We start from the raw sequence: 14,215 nt of genomic DNA, 5'->3' as shown, positions 1-14,215 counted from the left end.
TACTTGGAATTATGCTGTCAATGTGCATTCATCCTGTGAAGTGTTATGGGTGAACTGACTTTTTCAATAAAGTATTCTTAGCAGTATTCTTTTATTTCAAATGTTCTGTTTTGCATGCTCTTTTTTTAGGCATGAGAGGTCTCATTGTCGCTGTCACAAATAACCTTTGCATTATCAGGCTTGACCAAATAATTACCAAGCTTTTTTAAAGCTCATAAAATAAAATAGCTCTTAATTTCTATTCAATAGTGTTCAATGGGGAGTTTTTTGGAGGTTAATTTATACTGTTGCAAACAGACAATATACCATCTCTAGGTTGTTGCTTGGAGCAGCACCTAAAATAATTCAAACACAGACATTCATATTTACTTTAAATAAAGATCAAATAAGATCATATTTCATCCCATTATGTATGTGCTTTACCCCTAAATTGTATGTGTAACCTTGACAGGCCTAGTGCTAGTTAAGTTTGCTATACTATTTACATTAACAAATAAGCTTATTGATATTTGCTGATAACATTCCTCTTGGACCCAATAGTTACAATTATATAGAGTTTTTCAATCAAATCTTAGAATCTTAGCCAATTCACCAAGATTATTCTGTGTGAGCCATGTTATTAGCATATTATTGGAGTGCTGAGAACCAGGATAGGGAAGAAACCAAAACAGGAGTAGACTGAGAATGCAGTTTCTTCTTGTTCTGTAAGACATCACTCATTGTGTGTGTCTGCACCATTTGAGCTAATTCTAGTTTGGAGGCTTAGTCCATGATGGGAACAATGGAACTGGTCCAGTGGACCAGTGGACTTATCCACCTGACCGTTGACCGTAAACCTCCCAGGAATATGTATCGTGACTAGCAGCGTCATGTCAAACAAACCCCTCCAGCAACTCCATGCTCCTGAGGTCCTCTGCGTCCAGCGTAGAACCGTTGGGTGCTTGTGGGCTGATCACCTCAGGCAGGAGCGTGTGGGAGTAAATGCACTGGTACTGCTTCAGCACCTCCACCACGCTGTCCTGGCTGAACTGCAGAGCGTCATCCAGCGGTGTATTTCCCCACCTGAATGAGAGGAGACAGGTCTTCTTACTGATGCTGCAAGAAAAACTATCTCATAAAAAAGCAAGACACAGTCTATTTACCTGTCCTTGACATGTGGATTCACTCTGCATGTCCCTGTTAAGAACTTAACAGCTTCTAAATGACCTAAAATGGAAACAAAGGTCATCATGAAGTCATATTTGGAACATGCATAAGAATGCATAAGTGAGCCCTTGGTGAAGGGATGGGTAGAATGAGTCTTGATGAATGGATGGGTTTGAGTAAGACACCTTCTGCTGCAGCAACATGTAGAGCAGACCGAGAGTCGTAATCCCTCAGTTCCATATCCACGGCCGACAATGCAAACCTGAAAACATTACAAAAGAGTCAGTGACTGCAGTAATATAAAACAGGTGCACAATTTTCAAAAAAGCAGGGGACAATCACAGGAGGCATGCAATTTAGTCTAGACTTAATCCAGGTCAGCTAAACTAGCCCATTAGGTACAGTGTACTGACAATAATGTATAGCATGTATAAAAAAGAACACAGAAATTTTTTTTAACCTCCTGAGTGCTGAGACATCTCCACTGTATGCTGCAAACATCAGTTCAATTACAGCCTTATTCTGTAAAAACAAACAAATGTTCAAATCACACGGCTCACACAGATCATTCTAAATCATTTATAGCTCAGATATGTCAGATTCATTGTCATGGTTTCTTCATGCAGTGCCACTTTGTCTGAAGCTAACTCGTATGAGCACCAATTTGGCAATTCTGCTAGTCTCACCCTCTCATGACCCGCCTGTCTGCGAGGGTCCAGCTTTTTGGCAAAGTGTCTCAGGTTGTCATAGTTATGGAAGTTAAAAAGAGAAACCAGTTCCTGAGGAAAAGACCCCACACTAGACATTAGTCAGCTAGTCAGCAGTATCAAGTGTGTGTGTGTCCTTGCGTAAGAAAGTGTGTACCTGACAGAAGTGAATTCCACGTACACTGTTGCCAACACGGTCAACTGGTGGAGACCAGCACATAAGCCCCATGATATTAGGAACTACCAAAAGCACTGCGCCAGATACTCCTGACTTAGCTGGCAAGCCCACCTGCATGAGAGGCAGAAACAAAACATGAAAAAAATCTTTACAACCAATTTCTGCTTAGACAAGGAATATACATGTGCTTGTGTGGAAGCCTCACATGGAAGGCAAACTGGCCAGAGAAATCATACATGCCGCATGAATGCATGAGACTGAGGGTGTTTCGCACAGCCTCTGCGCTCAACACACGCTTGTCTGTGATTGGACAGATTCCACCGTTAGCTAGAGTGGCAGCCATGATGCTCGCTGATTCACACGTCACCTCAATGGAGCACAACTGGGGGGAGGGACAGAAACAAAAGGAAGGGCAGAAAATGTTCTTGTTTTTGAATATTCCAGAAATAGGCAAAATATTCCTCTTACTGCTATATTGCTTAATTTCATGAAAAGGTTCAGTCACCTGAAAGTAGAAATCAAGTGCTGCAATCATGTCTGCCCCTTGAGGGAAACACTAATAATAATTAGAGAGAGGTTAATTGACAAACATCTAACAACATGACTCCTGCTTTGAAAATCCATTCAAACTAAGTATCATACTAACTTTTTTCTCCTTCAGATAATAACCAATTGCAAAGTTTCTGTCACCAGTCTCTTTTTCTGACTGGAACCTATATGGAAATATTTCACATTGTATTTCTCTTAACAAACAAGTACATCTCACGTACATCACCAAAGAAGCTAGTTAGTGAAGTAACCTACGTAGCATTGCTGAAGCCCACATACTCTCCACCTGCCATTCTTTTCAGATAGTCCATCATCTGTGGGCAGTACACAGGGTTAAATATACAAACAAACAAACAAACACACACACACACACAAACACACACATATATATACACGCATATAAATCCTAAATATATTCACCATACTATATGAAAAACAAATGAACAATTGTGTTGTACTTACATAGTCAAATTTTTCAGCCTTCTTGACCTCAGGCTGAGAGTCAGAGAAAGACAGGGTGTAATTTTACAGACATGTTTGTCAGACAAATGTCATGTGTCAGACAAGATATGTGTTGAAGTGTTAGGTTTATGACAGCAAGAATTTATATTTAAATATATATGGCATGCCTTAGGGCTAGGTGATATGGCAAAAATATGATCATGGTTTTTCCCCATGTTGACTGATATTGATATTATCACAATTTGATAAAGCTGCCAGTTTCAAAGGTATACTGCTAATGACTATAGTTTATTTGTAAAAACGAAACATAATGTAAACAATTATCTGTACAAACATGCTTTATCTGCCTTAAGAAACTTTATTTTAACAAAGTAATATTAATATTATTATTAATATTATGTACTGGTTTTACATCTCTCAAATTTTTAGAAATTTGTGTAAAAAGTGCAGAATTTAAACAATGTAAACCAGTAATTATGCTACATCTGCGGTTGTTGAAACGGTGCTTTTGTTATAGCCTTGGTCCTTGTTAATTGCTTTTCAAAGGGGGTAATGGTGACAAAAGAAGACATTTATTGTTGTTTTAGTACAGCCCCACTAGTGCTGCTAAAATGGGCTTGGACTAACGGGCTGCATTTTCGCACTGTGGGTGTGGTCACTGTGGCCACTGGGATGATACCTTTTTTGGTGATGGAAAAGATGTGCTGTGTTTCCTGTCTTGGTTTGCACTAACCAGCATCATATTTTGCAGGCCATCTTAATCTGTGTTTCATCACGTTTCAGATTTCCACTTCAATATAAGTGATGTCATGGTAACTTTGTCAACATTTTCCTCAGCTTTGGAGGATCTGCTATGTGATAGACTGCTACATTTATCTTTATCGAATAAAAAATACAAATCTTATCCTCATTATTGACATAAATTTTATCGCAATCCTGTTTCGAGATCGTTTTATTGCCCAGCAGTAGTTTGCCTACAGACAATGCTTGCAAGTTCTACATCGTAACACAATACAACATTCTACCACAGAGTGGTAGTGTGAACATTTATGTGTGTATGTGTGTGTGTGTGTATGTGTGCTTGGAACACACCCCACTGTTGATCTGGTTTCCTACTAGCCTCACGTTTGAGTAGTTAAGATGCAGTGTTCCAAGAAGTGTAGATAGTACACCCAGCTCAGGGAAAGGTCAGGGCACACAGTCTGCTTGAGGAGTGTCTCAGTCTTAAAAATACTCCGGTGTGTTTCAGTAACAGTAGAGATCTGCTCCAAAACAGCCTTTTTGTCTGCTACTGACATTAGAATAGTGAAACTAAGGCTATGATCTGATTCTAAACTACTTAAACTAAAGCCCTTTATGCATGTTTTTTTAAAATTAAATTTTATAATGATCAATTTACCTTAGCGACAGTGCATTGTCAAAACAATGTGACCTTAAATTAACCCCAGCAATTTCTTTTTCCCTCTGCTTCACTATTCCATGGGACACCCTCTCTGAGGATTACTCTTATTGGCTGACATGACACACCTCCTTACAAACCCCCAGTGACACTAATTATAACAGCTATCTACCTGCCCACCACCCCCTTCTCAGTCTCCACCCACTTACACCCTCCTCTGCCCCCTTGCTTACTTGTTGGATAGTGTAACTGCGGTGGTAAACAAATAGGGAAGGAAGAAGTCATGCATTCACACCAAATGGTGACACCTGACTCTGTCCGTTGCTACACAGGTGAACTATGACCAAAGAAACTGCTGATGCAAACACAGTGAATATGTCATGGCGTAGATATAAAATAAATATTTACTCTTACCTTTATAAGAGAACTGATGACTATGGCTCCTGCATTAACCATGGGGTTATGAGGCTTGTCTGAAAAGAGAAACACTCACTTAGGCATGATCCAAAATGCATTATGGGAACTTCAAACAAAGGAAGTGAAGGTCATAGACCGTCCCACTGGGAAAGATTATGAAAGAGCTAATTGGGAATGTATGGAAGCAAAGTTTAACTGAGGAAAACTACAGATTTCAGGATGGATTTAGAAACTAGATTACACCACTGAATGCATGTCTCGCAGTATCTGTAGTGGCCTGGTCTTCTTTGAAAGTTTGCAAAGTTGCTGTGAATAGGATTATGTATGATTATGTACCTTTTCCCGTAAACTGGTAAACTGTAGATGCACTTTATGAGCAGAATGTCCTAAAACTTACTTAAGTATATAGGCCTGAAATGACAAATGCACACTCGTACAGGTTTACACATGCTTAAACCAAATTTAAAGGGTATACTTTTAATATTTCTTTATTGTTAAACATGCGTTCTGTGAGAATTCTGGTATGGTGTATTTTTTCTTCTGTAATTACTTAAACATATGTATAAAATGATGCAAAATTTCAATTATTAAAAATTGAAAAACCAGTTTGTCAAAAGCTAAAAACTAGTTTCTCACCATCCTCATTTAGATTTAATTTGTTGAATTTAACGCCACTTGGTTCTTTTCCCACATATTGGTGCACTTTCTCAGTCCCGGACTCGTGGATTGCCAGAGCATACTCAAGTGGCTTTATGCAAGACTGCAAACAGAATGGAACCCTCGTGTCCCCTACAGAGTGCCTTGGGGAGAAGAAGAAAGAGAGAAATTCTAGAAGGTCATAGAAAACAGTGAGAGAATTTGACAAGACAGAAATGGGAAAGATTTCATCACCTCTGACCATCGACTGTGCACAGTGACACACCCCACAGGTCAGGGCTGAATTTAGCCAGTTGTGGGATGTAGTTTGCTACCTGTGTATACAAATATGACAAGGTTATTGATCTGTTTATTGATCAAGGTTATCTATCTATCTATCTATCTATATATATATATATCTATCTATATCTATATATATCTATATATATATATATATATCTATATATCTATATCTATATCTATATATATATATATATATATATATATATATATAAAAGGTTATTGATGTATATATATATAAATTTGTGTGTGTGTGTGTGTGTGTGCGCTTGTGGCATACCTGGCCACCTTGCTGGTTTTGTGCACTGTAGTACAGCTGGTTAATATTGGCTATAAATGTCATAAAGTCTGGAATAATGAACTTCTTCTGAAAGGCTTCAGTGAGTAGTATTATATTATTAGCAGCACATCTACAAAAACATTTATAAAATAAGTTAATATCATATTACAGTTTGATTTATTCTGAAAATAATAATAATAGTTATGACTATTGCTATATTTGCCCAGTAAGTCAAATAATGCTATATTTATACTTGTGTCACTTTATGTTTGCACCTGTGTGTTTTCTTGGAGTAATTAACTATAACTTCAGTGAGTTCTGTGAGTTATATTATGCTATTTTTCTTGTCAACCTCATGTTAAACTTAATTAAAGAGTATTGGAAATCTAGGTAATGAATATTTATTCCCCAATTTACAAAAATCCTTCATTTAATGTCTGAGGTTTTCTTCACAAATGTAAAATCTGAGTGATGTTCTCTCTAAATACACCTTTTAAAACCACACCCAACCAAACCCAGCCCACCCACTTACTTCCTGAAAAGCTCCTGATCCATCACTGCTGTACCTGCTGACTCCTGCACTGCTTGGTCAAGCTGCTGCATACAGTCCTGCAGTCGTGGGTCTGAGGCAACCAACCCTGTGCTCTGCAGTGCCTAAAACACACACACACACACACACACACACACACACACACAAATAGAAAATGCAAAAAATGTTAGGTATCTGCTAGTGATAGCTGCTGTAAAAAAATTATATTGATCACAAATAGAGAATGCAAGAAACGTTAGGTAGATGTCTGCTAGTGATCACGGCTGTAAAAACATTACATTGATTATGTGCTCTTAGAAATAAATCACTTTTATGATGGGACTCAGATAAATGACTGCTGCCTGTATGATATGAGAGAAACCAGAGTATTACACACGCTGTCATCCTGACTTCAGCTCAACATTCTTTAAATAAATAAAAAGTAGCACTGAAGCAAATTCAATCAAAGGACTCAAGCATATGGTTATATTTACAGAAGCTTGTGTTAAAGGGTTATGCATATTTGAATGCGTGCGAGTGTGTGCATGTGCATCAGGGTGAAATCACAGTGCAGTGGAGCTATTTCTGGGTGGCATGTGCGCTAAAGCATGCTGTGTACATGCCCATGACCCCAATTCTTACACACTCAGTACAAGGCAGACAGGCAGGCAGACAGACAGACAGACAGACATACATACACGCACACTCTTACTTATTATACATTGGCTTGAGAGTGATTACATATTTCTGTGCATACATGTGTATGTGAGCATGTGTATTTTACTCAGTCTTTAGTTTCCAGTACAACTGGAATGTGAATGTCTTGACTGATTGCTTCCATTACAACATACATTAACGAAATGAGACACAGAGATCTTCTCCTCTCCTTGAGTTATTGTGTAAAACAGCAGGTCCTCCTGGCCAGAACCCACTCCCTTCCTAACAAAATAAGAATTCAAGATAAAGAAACACTGTAGATTAAACTGAAGACATCGTTCTATAGAAATAAATGACTTTTTCAATTAAAAAATAACGTCATAATTCGCTCAGGACACTCGAATTTAGCTGAGACTGGTTGTTAATATAGGGATTAGATTTCCAACCACATCAGTGGAAAATGCGTTCACTTTTGATACGCAATGAAATTTCAAAACCAGCCCAGTACCGCTGTATGTACTTTTTTTTTTCTTTACCTGTACACTGTACCCTGGTCTGGAACCACCTGCTCAAAATGCGGATGTTGTGTAGGCGAAGACGCGCTCGTGCGGAGCTGTCTTCGGAACAAACGCTCACCGTTGCTTCCAGGTCTTAGCAAGTTCCCGGCTTGTCTAGTCAGACAAATTCTAGCGTTGGACAATCGTAAGTGCTTTAGACAATGCATGAGGAAATAAATGAGAGCAAACTTCTGCAGATGTCGTTGTAAGGACTGTTATTCAAATATCCTTTGCGTGTGTTCTTTTTTTCCAAGTACTTTCCAGGCACAAGACACGTGACAAGCGTGACCGACAGCTGATGACCGACGAACCTCTAAGTTGAGTTGGGAAATAACAGGGGAGGTGGTTGCATTTACAGTGCAGAAGGGCCAGTGACCAATAGCGACGAGACTTCATCGGTCCCATACTTGGCAACGGATTACTGTCCCTTGGCACGAAACCAGTGCGTAGCTGCGAGAGCTACTCGGAAGCGCTAAGCACGAAACTGTCCTTGATTGAAAATCTTAAGGATACTAGAGGCAAAAGTGGGCCAAACCCAAGTATGTGCATAAATCCAGTTTTTTGGTCACTAGTTCACAATCTATATTTTAATGTGGCCTATATCCGCCAGTCTGAACATATTCATCTTGTAACTTCAGCCAAATACAGCAACTTCTTAATGAGGCCAGTTGCGAATTCGTCGACAAATTATGAGGGGGAGAAGGCAAAAGATTTTCACGATGGCTCTCTGTTGAGTCATGGCATCTACTTCATAGGAGACAAATATCCAGGTGTCCACCAGTTCGCCTTCCTGCCAGCGCGAAAGGATGAGAATGGCAAATTTGGCGTAAAAGACGCGCGCATTCCAGTCTAGATGTTCTGACAGAGTGGCTTTACGTCTCGGGTTTCAGTACCACATATGAAAGCGGTCCAAATGAAAATTGAAAATGTCAGATTCGCTGTGTTTTTGCTGTTTACACAGCCATCCAATTGACTATGTTACATATGTAGGAAATATCGGACTTGGGCCACGTTTACCTGAGGTCATAGCCTTAAAAATAGATTTGGTCAACTTATACTTGCTGTCAGAGCGTAGCCATAGCGTGTCAATTCATTGTTCATAATTCAATGTAGTGGTAATTCAACTGCTTCATTTTACTCTATTTCAAAGTACTTTTCCCCAACTTTGTTCACAGGTTCATTTCAAATGTTTAATATATGTTTAGTTTTATAGTAATTAGATTAAGCTTTTGTCTGTTTGATTAAATATACTTATTAAACACATACATGCATTAACACAACATATCAATCATGTCCCATATCAATACAACAACAAAAAGAAACATTAGATGGTTCTCTGATCTCATGCAGTAGAAATGGGTCTTGGATCAGCAAAATTCCACACCTAACAATCTGACTGAACATGACTGACAACTTTGGTCTCACCATGAAGCTTACTTAGCTGAGAATGTTTATGCAGATATCCCAAGGCTATATAGTCATTCATTATCCTCTGAGCAAGTGTGCTGAGTGTTGGAGGTCCCGCTGAAATTCTAGTTGACCAAAGGGGCCAGAGGGCAACTGCATATCGCCCGATCTGCATATCCTTTCCTGCCCATCATTCTATCAAGACTGGCCACACGGCACGAGGAGAGAGAATATTCTTCAATTGTACGGCTTAGTCAAGTGTCGAAAGCGTTCCTGTTTAATTCGTGTACAAATTTTCACTCTTTATCTAGAGCTTCAGGCGAAGATGTACAGTCTACAAATCAGGTTTGCTTTTTGCTCCAGGACAGAGAGCTCCATCGTCAAAGCTTCACACCAGGTTACTCCTGGAGCTCCCAGCGGAGACACTGGGGATCGCCCTTACTGAATGCTAGAGAATTCTCAGCTCAGCTCGTCAACATGCCAGAGACTGTAGACACAAATATAGGTATTCCTAACAGTCTAGGACTGGTGATGTCTTCGTTTCAAATCCTTCAATACTATCTCTAATTAGATGTCCCAAACATACAACTTGACTTTCTTTTTTCTAATACTAAGCTGTCATCGCATTTTTGTGCAAGACCACCCCCTGGTGGATATTAATATAACTACTCTCTTATAGAACAATAAAGTCATGTATGAGATCCATCAGGTATTTTCAAAGTTTATTTCGATGAAGGATTTATTCAACACTGCATGGTCAATTAGAAGCCTGAACATACACAAAATTACAACATACACCAAAAAAGTGAGGTGAAATCTTTAGTGATGAAGTCTGAAATACTAACCTTAATTTGTTGCCAGCAGGTTGTCTGAGTTGCTTTAAATTTCCCAAATTGCAAAAAATAATTAAAACTAGTCATTTTAGTCTCTGTTTGTCCTCTAGGGGGCACACTGCACCCACTCATCTCCATATACAGGACACTAAATTCACAGTGATCCATTAGAGGCAGAGCAAGTCATGCAGATAAGTCTCACCTCTCCATAGCCAAATACAAGTGCTGGCCTTTTCCATTAGGTATAGGCATCAGCTTCATAAGGAGCCTCAGTTAGTTGGATCTTGAAAAAGCAGTAGGAATGGCTCTTCTCTCATGCCTGCAGTAGTGTCTGGCCTCTGGGCTGACTTCATATTCTTCTGAGTTCTGAGTACTGCATGCAGGGCCTGCATGAGCCAAGTCACCTGCACGGTGGCTGCATGACCAACCCACACATAGAGAGAGAGAGAGAGAGAGAGAGAGAGAGAGAGAGAGAGAGAGAGAGAGAGAGAGAGAGGAAATGAATTCCCAGCATCACACTTCTCCTTTCCTTAATACAGCTGGTAGTTACTGGGTGGAGAGTGTCTTTACACTAAAGCCCTGGTTACATTATACACTCTTATTATCAGATCAAACACCCATTCCCTCCGTGTCACATCCGCTGCTGGTGGCACACACGCACACACACACACACACATGCACATGCACGCACGCACGCACACACACACACACACACACACACATATCCCAACCCATGCCCTACTGATGACTATGCGTCTTGAGAAGAAGAATGTTTTTCATTCCTTCTCTATGGCCATGAATGCTGGCTTTGTCTGCCTGCGCCATCTTAAACCCCTTCTCTCCCTCCATCTTCCTTTCCACTACCTGGCCTTGCTCACTCTCATCTCTTCCTTGGCCAGACCTCATGTTTGTATGGTTTTTACAGTTTGGCAAAGAGTCATGAAACTCAAATTTATAAATAAGTTCCATAAAGTGGTATTATTGTTATATCTCTACCTTCTAGGTAAACCTGTATTCACAAAAATAGATGTACAAATGACAGCACAATAATGCAGTCTTTTTCATAGCTGACAGAATGATATAAATGGAATTGAGGATTATGAACATTTCTAAAACAAATTCAAGTTGATAGTGTCTTGACAAGTCTAAGGCATTCTGAATTCATAAATCATTCTTAGTATTTATTAAGGCCTTTGGTTCCTTGCCTAGAAACTGGGCCAGTTTCTCATGATAGTTTACAAGGCTTACCCTTAACCTCAGTGGTTTGCCAAAGAGAAGCTAAGAATGTAGGGAACTGTTTGCTTTGTTTTGTCTAAGTAATCATTAAGTGTTTGTGTGTGTGTGAGAAAGCATGAGTGTTTATCTATGTGTGCACATGTGTGTCCTAGGTAATCTATCTATCTAAAGTAATATTACAGTTTTAGATGCACATTTGCTCCCTTTGAGAGCACAAAGGTCTCTGCATATTTGTTGTGGTATTTCACATATTTTCTCAAAGCAGAATTAGAAAGGTTGTTAGGCACTTTCCGTAGATTTTATCTCCCGAAACCCTTCAGTGGTCTAGTGACTGTAGATCAGCAGAAGAAGGGCAAGATCACAGCTGAGGAAATCTATGTTTTGAAACCTTGCAAATGAGTGGTTGGCTAAATCTACTGTTTATTACAGTCTAATCAACTTCAAGAAAGCAGTCTCAACCACACTGTTCCTTTTACTTTCACTATTCACTGTTACAGCAAGCAAGAACAAAGAAAACACTGGTGTCTATGTACCAATAGTTTGTCAGTGGCTCCTCTACAGAAATAAAATGGTACATTACACAGAAACATTTGTGCAATAATAATGTCTATTACATTAATACTGTGTGTCCAGTTTGAAGAAGTGCTCTGAAGGTAGACATTTCTTAGAAGTTTTTGTGGACAAAATCCTAAAGCTCTGGAGGGTAGTTGACATATAGAGCAAAACTGCAGTATAAAGCTTCATAGTTTAATGGGAATTTGTAAATAGGTACAGAGATAAAGGTGTCTTTTGAGAGAAAATAGATCCAATGGGCTATAAAATCTTGATGACAGTCTGATGCATTTTGTCTAGTTGGGGATTTTGCATAATATTTCAACCTAAATCCTACCTGTGCTTGCTGATGGATACTGGGCGGGGGGCGGCTTTTATTAGCAGCGCTTGTGGTCAGTAGGTTGGTGCTGCTCCGTGCTCTCTTGCCAACCTGCAGATTTGACAACGTCCACTCTGAGGAACCCAGCCACCCTACACACCCCTGGAGCCTCGCCGTGCTCCTGCCACCCCTTCCTTCTTCCCTCCATCTCGCTACCTTTCCTCACCCACCCTCCACCTACACCCGCGGCTCCACACTCCCCCACTGCACGGCCTGCTCTCACATTCCTCAGGCCTTCACACAGAGCCGCATTGTGTGTGCGTAGGACAGAGTACACAGTCAGAGCTCCCTTCACACAAACTTACACACACGTATTTAGATCTATCAGTGCAGACACACACACACACACACACACACACACTTGTTCACATGCTCATACACACACACACACACACACACACACATTTGTTCACATGCTCATACACACACACACACACACACACACACACACACACTTGTTCACATGCTCATACACACACACACACACACACACTTGTTCACATGCTCATACACACACACACACACACACACACACACTTGTTCACATGCTCATACACACACACACACACACATTTGTTCACATGCTCATACACACACACACACACACACACACACACACACACACTTGTTCACATGCTCATACACACACACACACACACACATTTGTTCACATGCTCATACACACACACACACACACACACACACACACACACACACACACACACACACACACACACACACACACACACACACACACTTGTTCACATGCTCATCTACATACACAGGATGTCTCATACAGAGGCCAGAATTTCAATAGCCTTCTTCCTGGTTTCTTTTTTCACCCTTTTCATCCACAGTTCTCCCCTGCTCCTGGTGATTTTGCTCTCCTGATCCCTTGGGCACCAAAGTTTTCTTCTACTTTTCCCACAGTTTGATAAATGATATAACGGATGCTTTATTGTGTTTGGACAGAGAGAAGGAAATTTCAGAAGAAATGTACAACTTTACATATTTCTATATATTAATTGATTATGAATAACCTAAAAATATCAGATGGAGATTGTTTTCATGTGAAATTTGAGATATGATAAGTAGCTCATTCAGGTGTAAAGAAACACTGAAATGTTAATAATAATTACCACAAATAAGTGAATTTGGTATAATATGATGCACAGAATGTACACAGGGATCTTGCCTTGAGCACTCTTGAGTACTCTTGCTTTATGCTCAGTGCAATAGCTAACTTTGCTTAACCAAGCAGTGTAGTAACTGCCTGTTCACCAAAGATCCTGACCTGTGGGTCACTTGGCTTATTTTAGGCCCAGCCCTGTGCAACTAGTGAGGAACTAGCATGCATCCATATGCAACCTTTCTCTGTGAAAATACAAACATCTTAATATGAATGAAAAGGACTAGAAATAAAGGAGGGAAAGAAGTCATGACCTAATATGAAAAACTAGGACCCAAGGACCTAATGGGTACAGCATCAGCCTTTGGAGGTTGAGGATTGGGGGTTTGAGTTAGTTTGAGTCAGATTGTGGGCTTCTTCAGTCACTGTGCAGTGGAACTGTCTTTCACTGACAGCTGTTTCCAACAGCTTTAATTAGTCTGTGAGGTATTTAAATGTTCTTGGCTCAGATGCTGAGGTTCTGTCTTCCCAGAACCAGATTAATACTGTGTCCTGTGTTTTGCTTGTCACAGTGCAATGGTCTATAAGGATTCTAAAAAAGTGGCACTGAGGGTCTTTCTGGAACTAAATCTAAAATCGAAAAGTATGAATCTGTCTTTCAATCTCAGTTAGATGCATGTCTTAATCAAATGTTAAGATCACCATTATATGCCAAACATTTTGGAACTCTAGAAATAAAGTGGTTGTCTTTGTTGTTACCATAGTTCTTCAGATCATAAAGCACCCATAGAAACCATCCAGAATGAAATGTTTCTTTGTTTGTTTTATGTTTGTTTTTAAAGTTGGTTGTAGAATACTTTGC

At 39.8% G+C, this 14,215-nt stretch overlaps 1 protein-coding gene across 1 annotated transcript; it reads right to left on the bottom strand.

Annotated features, from left to right (window-relative positions):
- Positions 1 to 246: 246 nt before the first annotated feature.
- gls2a (glutaminase 2a (liver, mitochondrial)) lies at positions 247 to 8,310 on the bottom strand. Its single transcript, XM_027016020.3, has 18 exons — positions 7,797 to 8,310; positions 7,455 to 7,542; positions 6,607 to 6,728; positions 6,075 to 6,204; positions 5,750 to 5,829; positions 5,495 to 5,658; positions 4,856 to 4,914; positions 3,043 to 3,075; positions 2,836 to 2,894; positions 2,678 to 2,744; positions 2,537 to 2,587; positions 2,237 to 2,413; positions 2,011 to 2,142; positions 1,833 to 1,925; positions 1,607 to 1,668; positions 1,332 to 1,408; positions 1,143 to 1,206; positions 247 to 1,062 (listed from the first exon to the last, which is right to left on the bottom strand). Exons 1-18 carry the CDS (start codon positions 7,982 to 7,984, stop codon positions 873 to 875), a joined length of 1,836 nt encoding a protein of 611 aa, XP_026871821.2. The 5' UTR covers positions 7,985 to 8,310; the 3' UTR covers positions 247 to 872.
- Between the last annotated feature and the right edge of the window lie 5,905 nt (positions 8,311 to 14,215).

Source organism: Electrophorus electricus, chromosome 25 (assembly GCF_041902795.1).
Source record: "Electrophorus electricus isolate QZ-2024a chromosome 25, ASM4190279v1, whole genome shotgun sequence".
NCBI lineage: Eukaryota > Metazoa > Chordata > Actinopteri > Gymnotiformes > Gymnotidae > Electrophorus > Electrophorus electricus.
This window is presented reverse-complemented; position numbering and strand designations above follow the sequence as displayed.

Excerpts from the sequence above, each read along its gene's own strand:
- gls2a (XM_027016020.3), bottom strand. The coding sequence starts at position 7,984 with ATGCATTGTCTAAAGCACTTACGATTGTCCAACGCTAGAATTTGTCTG. Across the intron at positions 2,745-2,835 it reads GTGGGCTTCAGCAATGCTAC|GTTCCAGTCAGAAAAAGAGA; the intron begins GTAGGTTACTTC and ends ATTTCCATATAG. Across the intron at positions 1,207-1,331 it reads ACATGTTGCTGCAGCAGAAG|GTCATTTAGAAGCTGTTAAG; the intron begins GTGTCTTACTCA and ends TTTCCATTTTAG.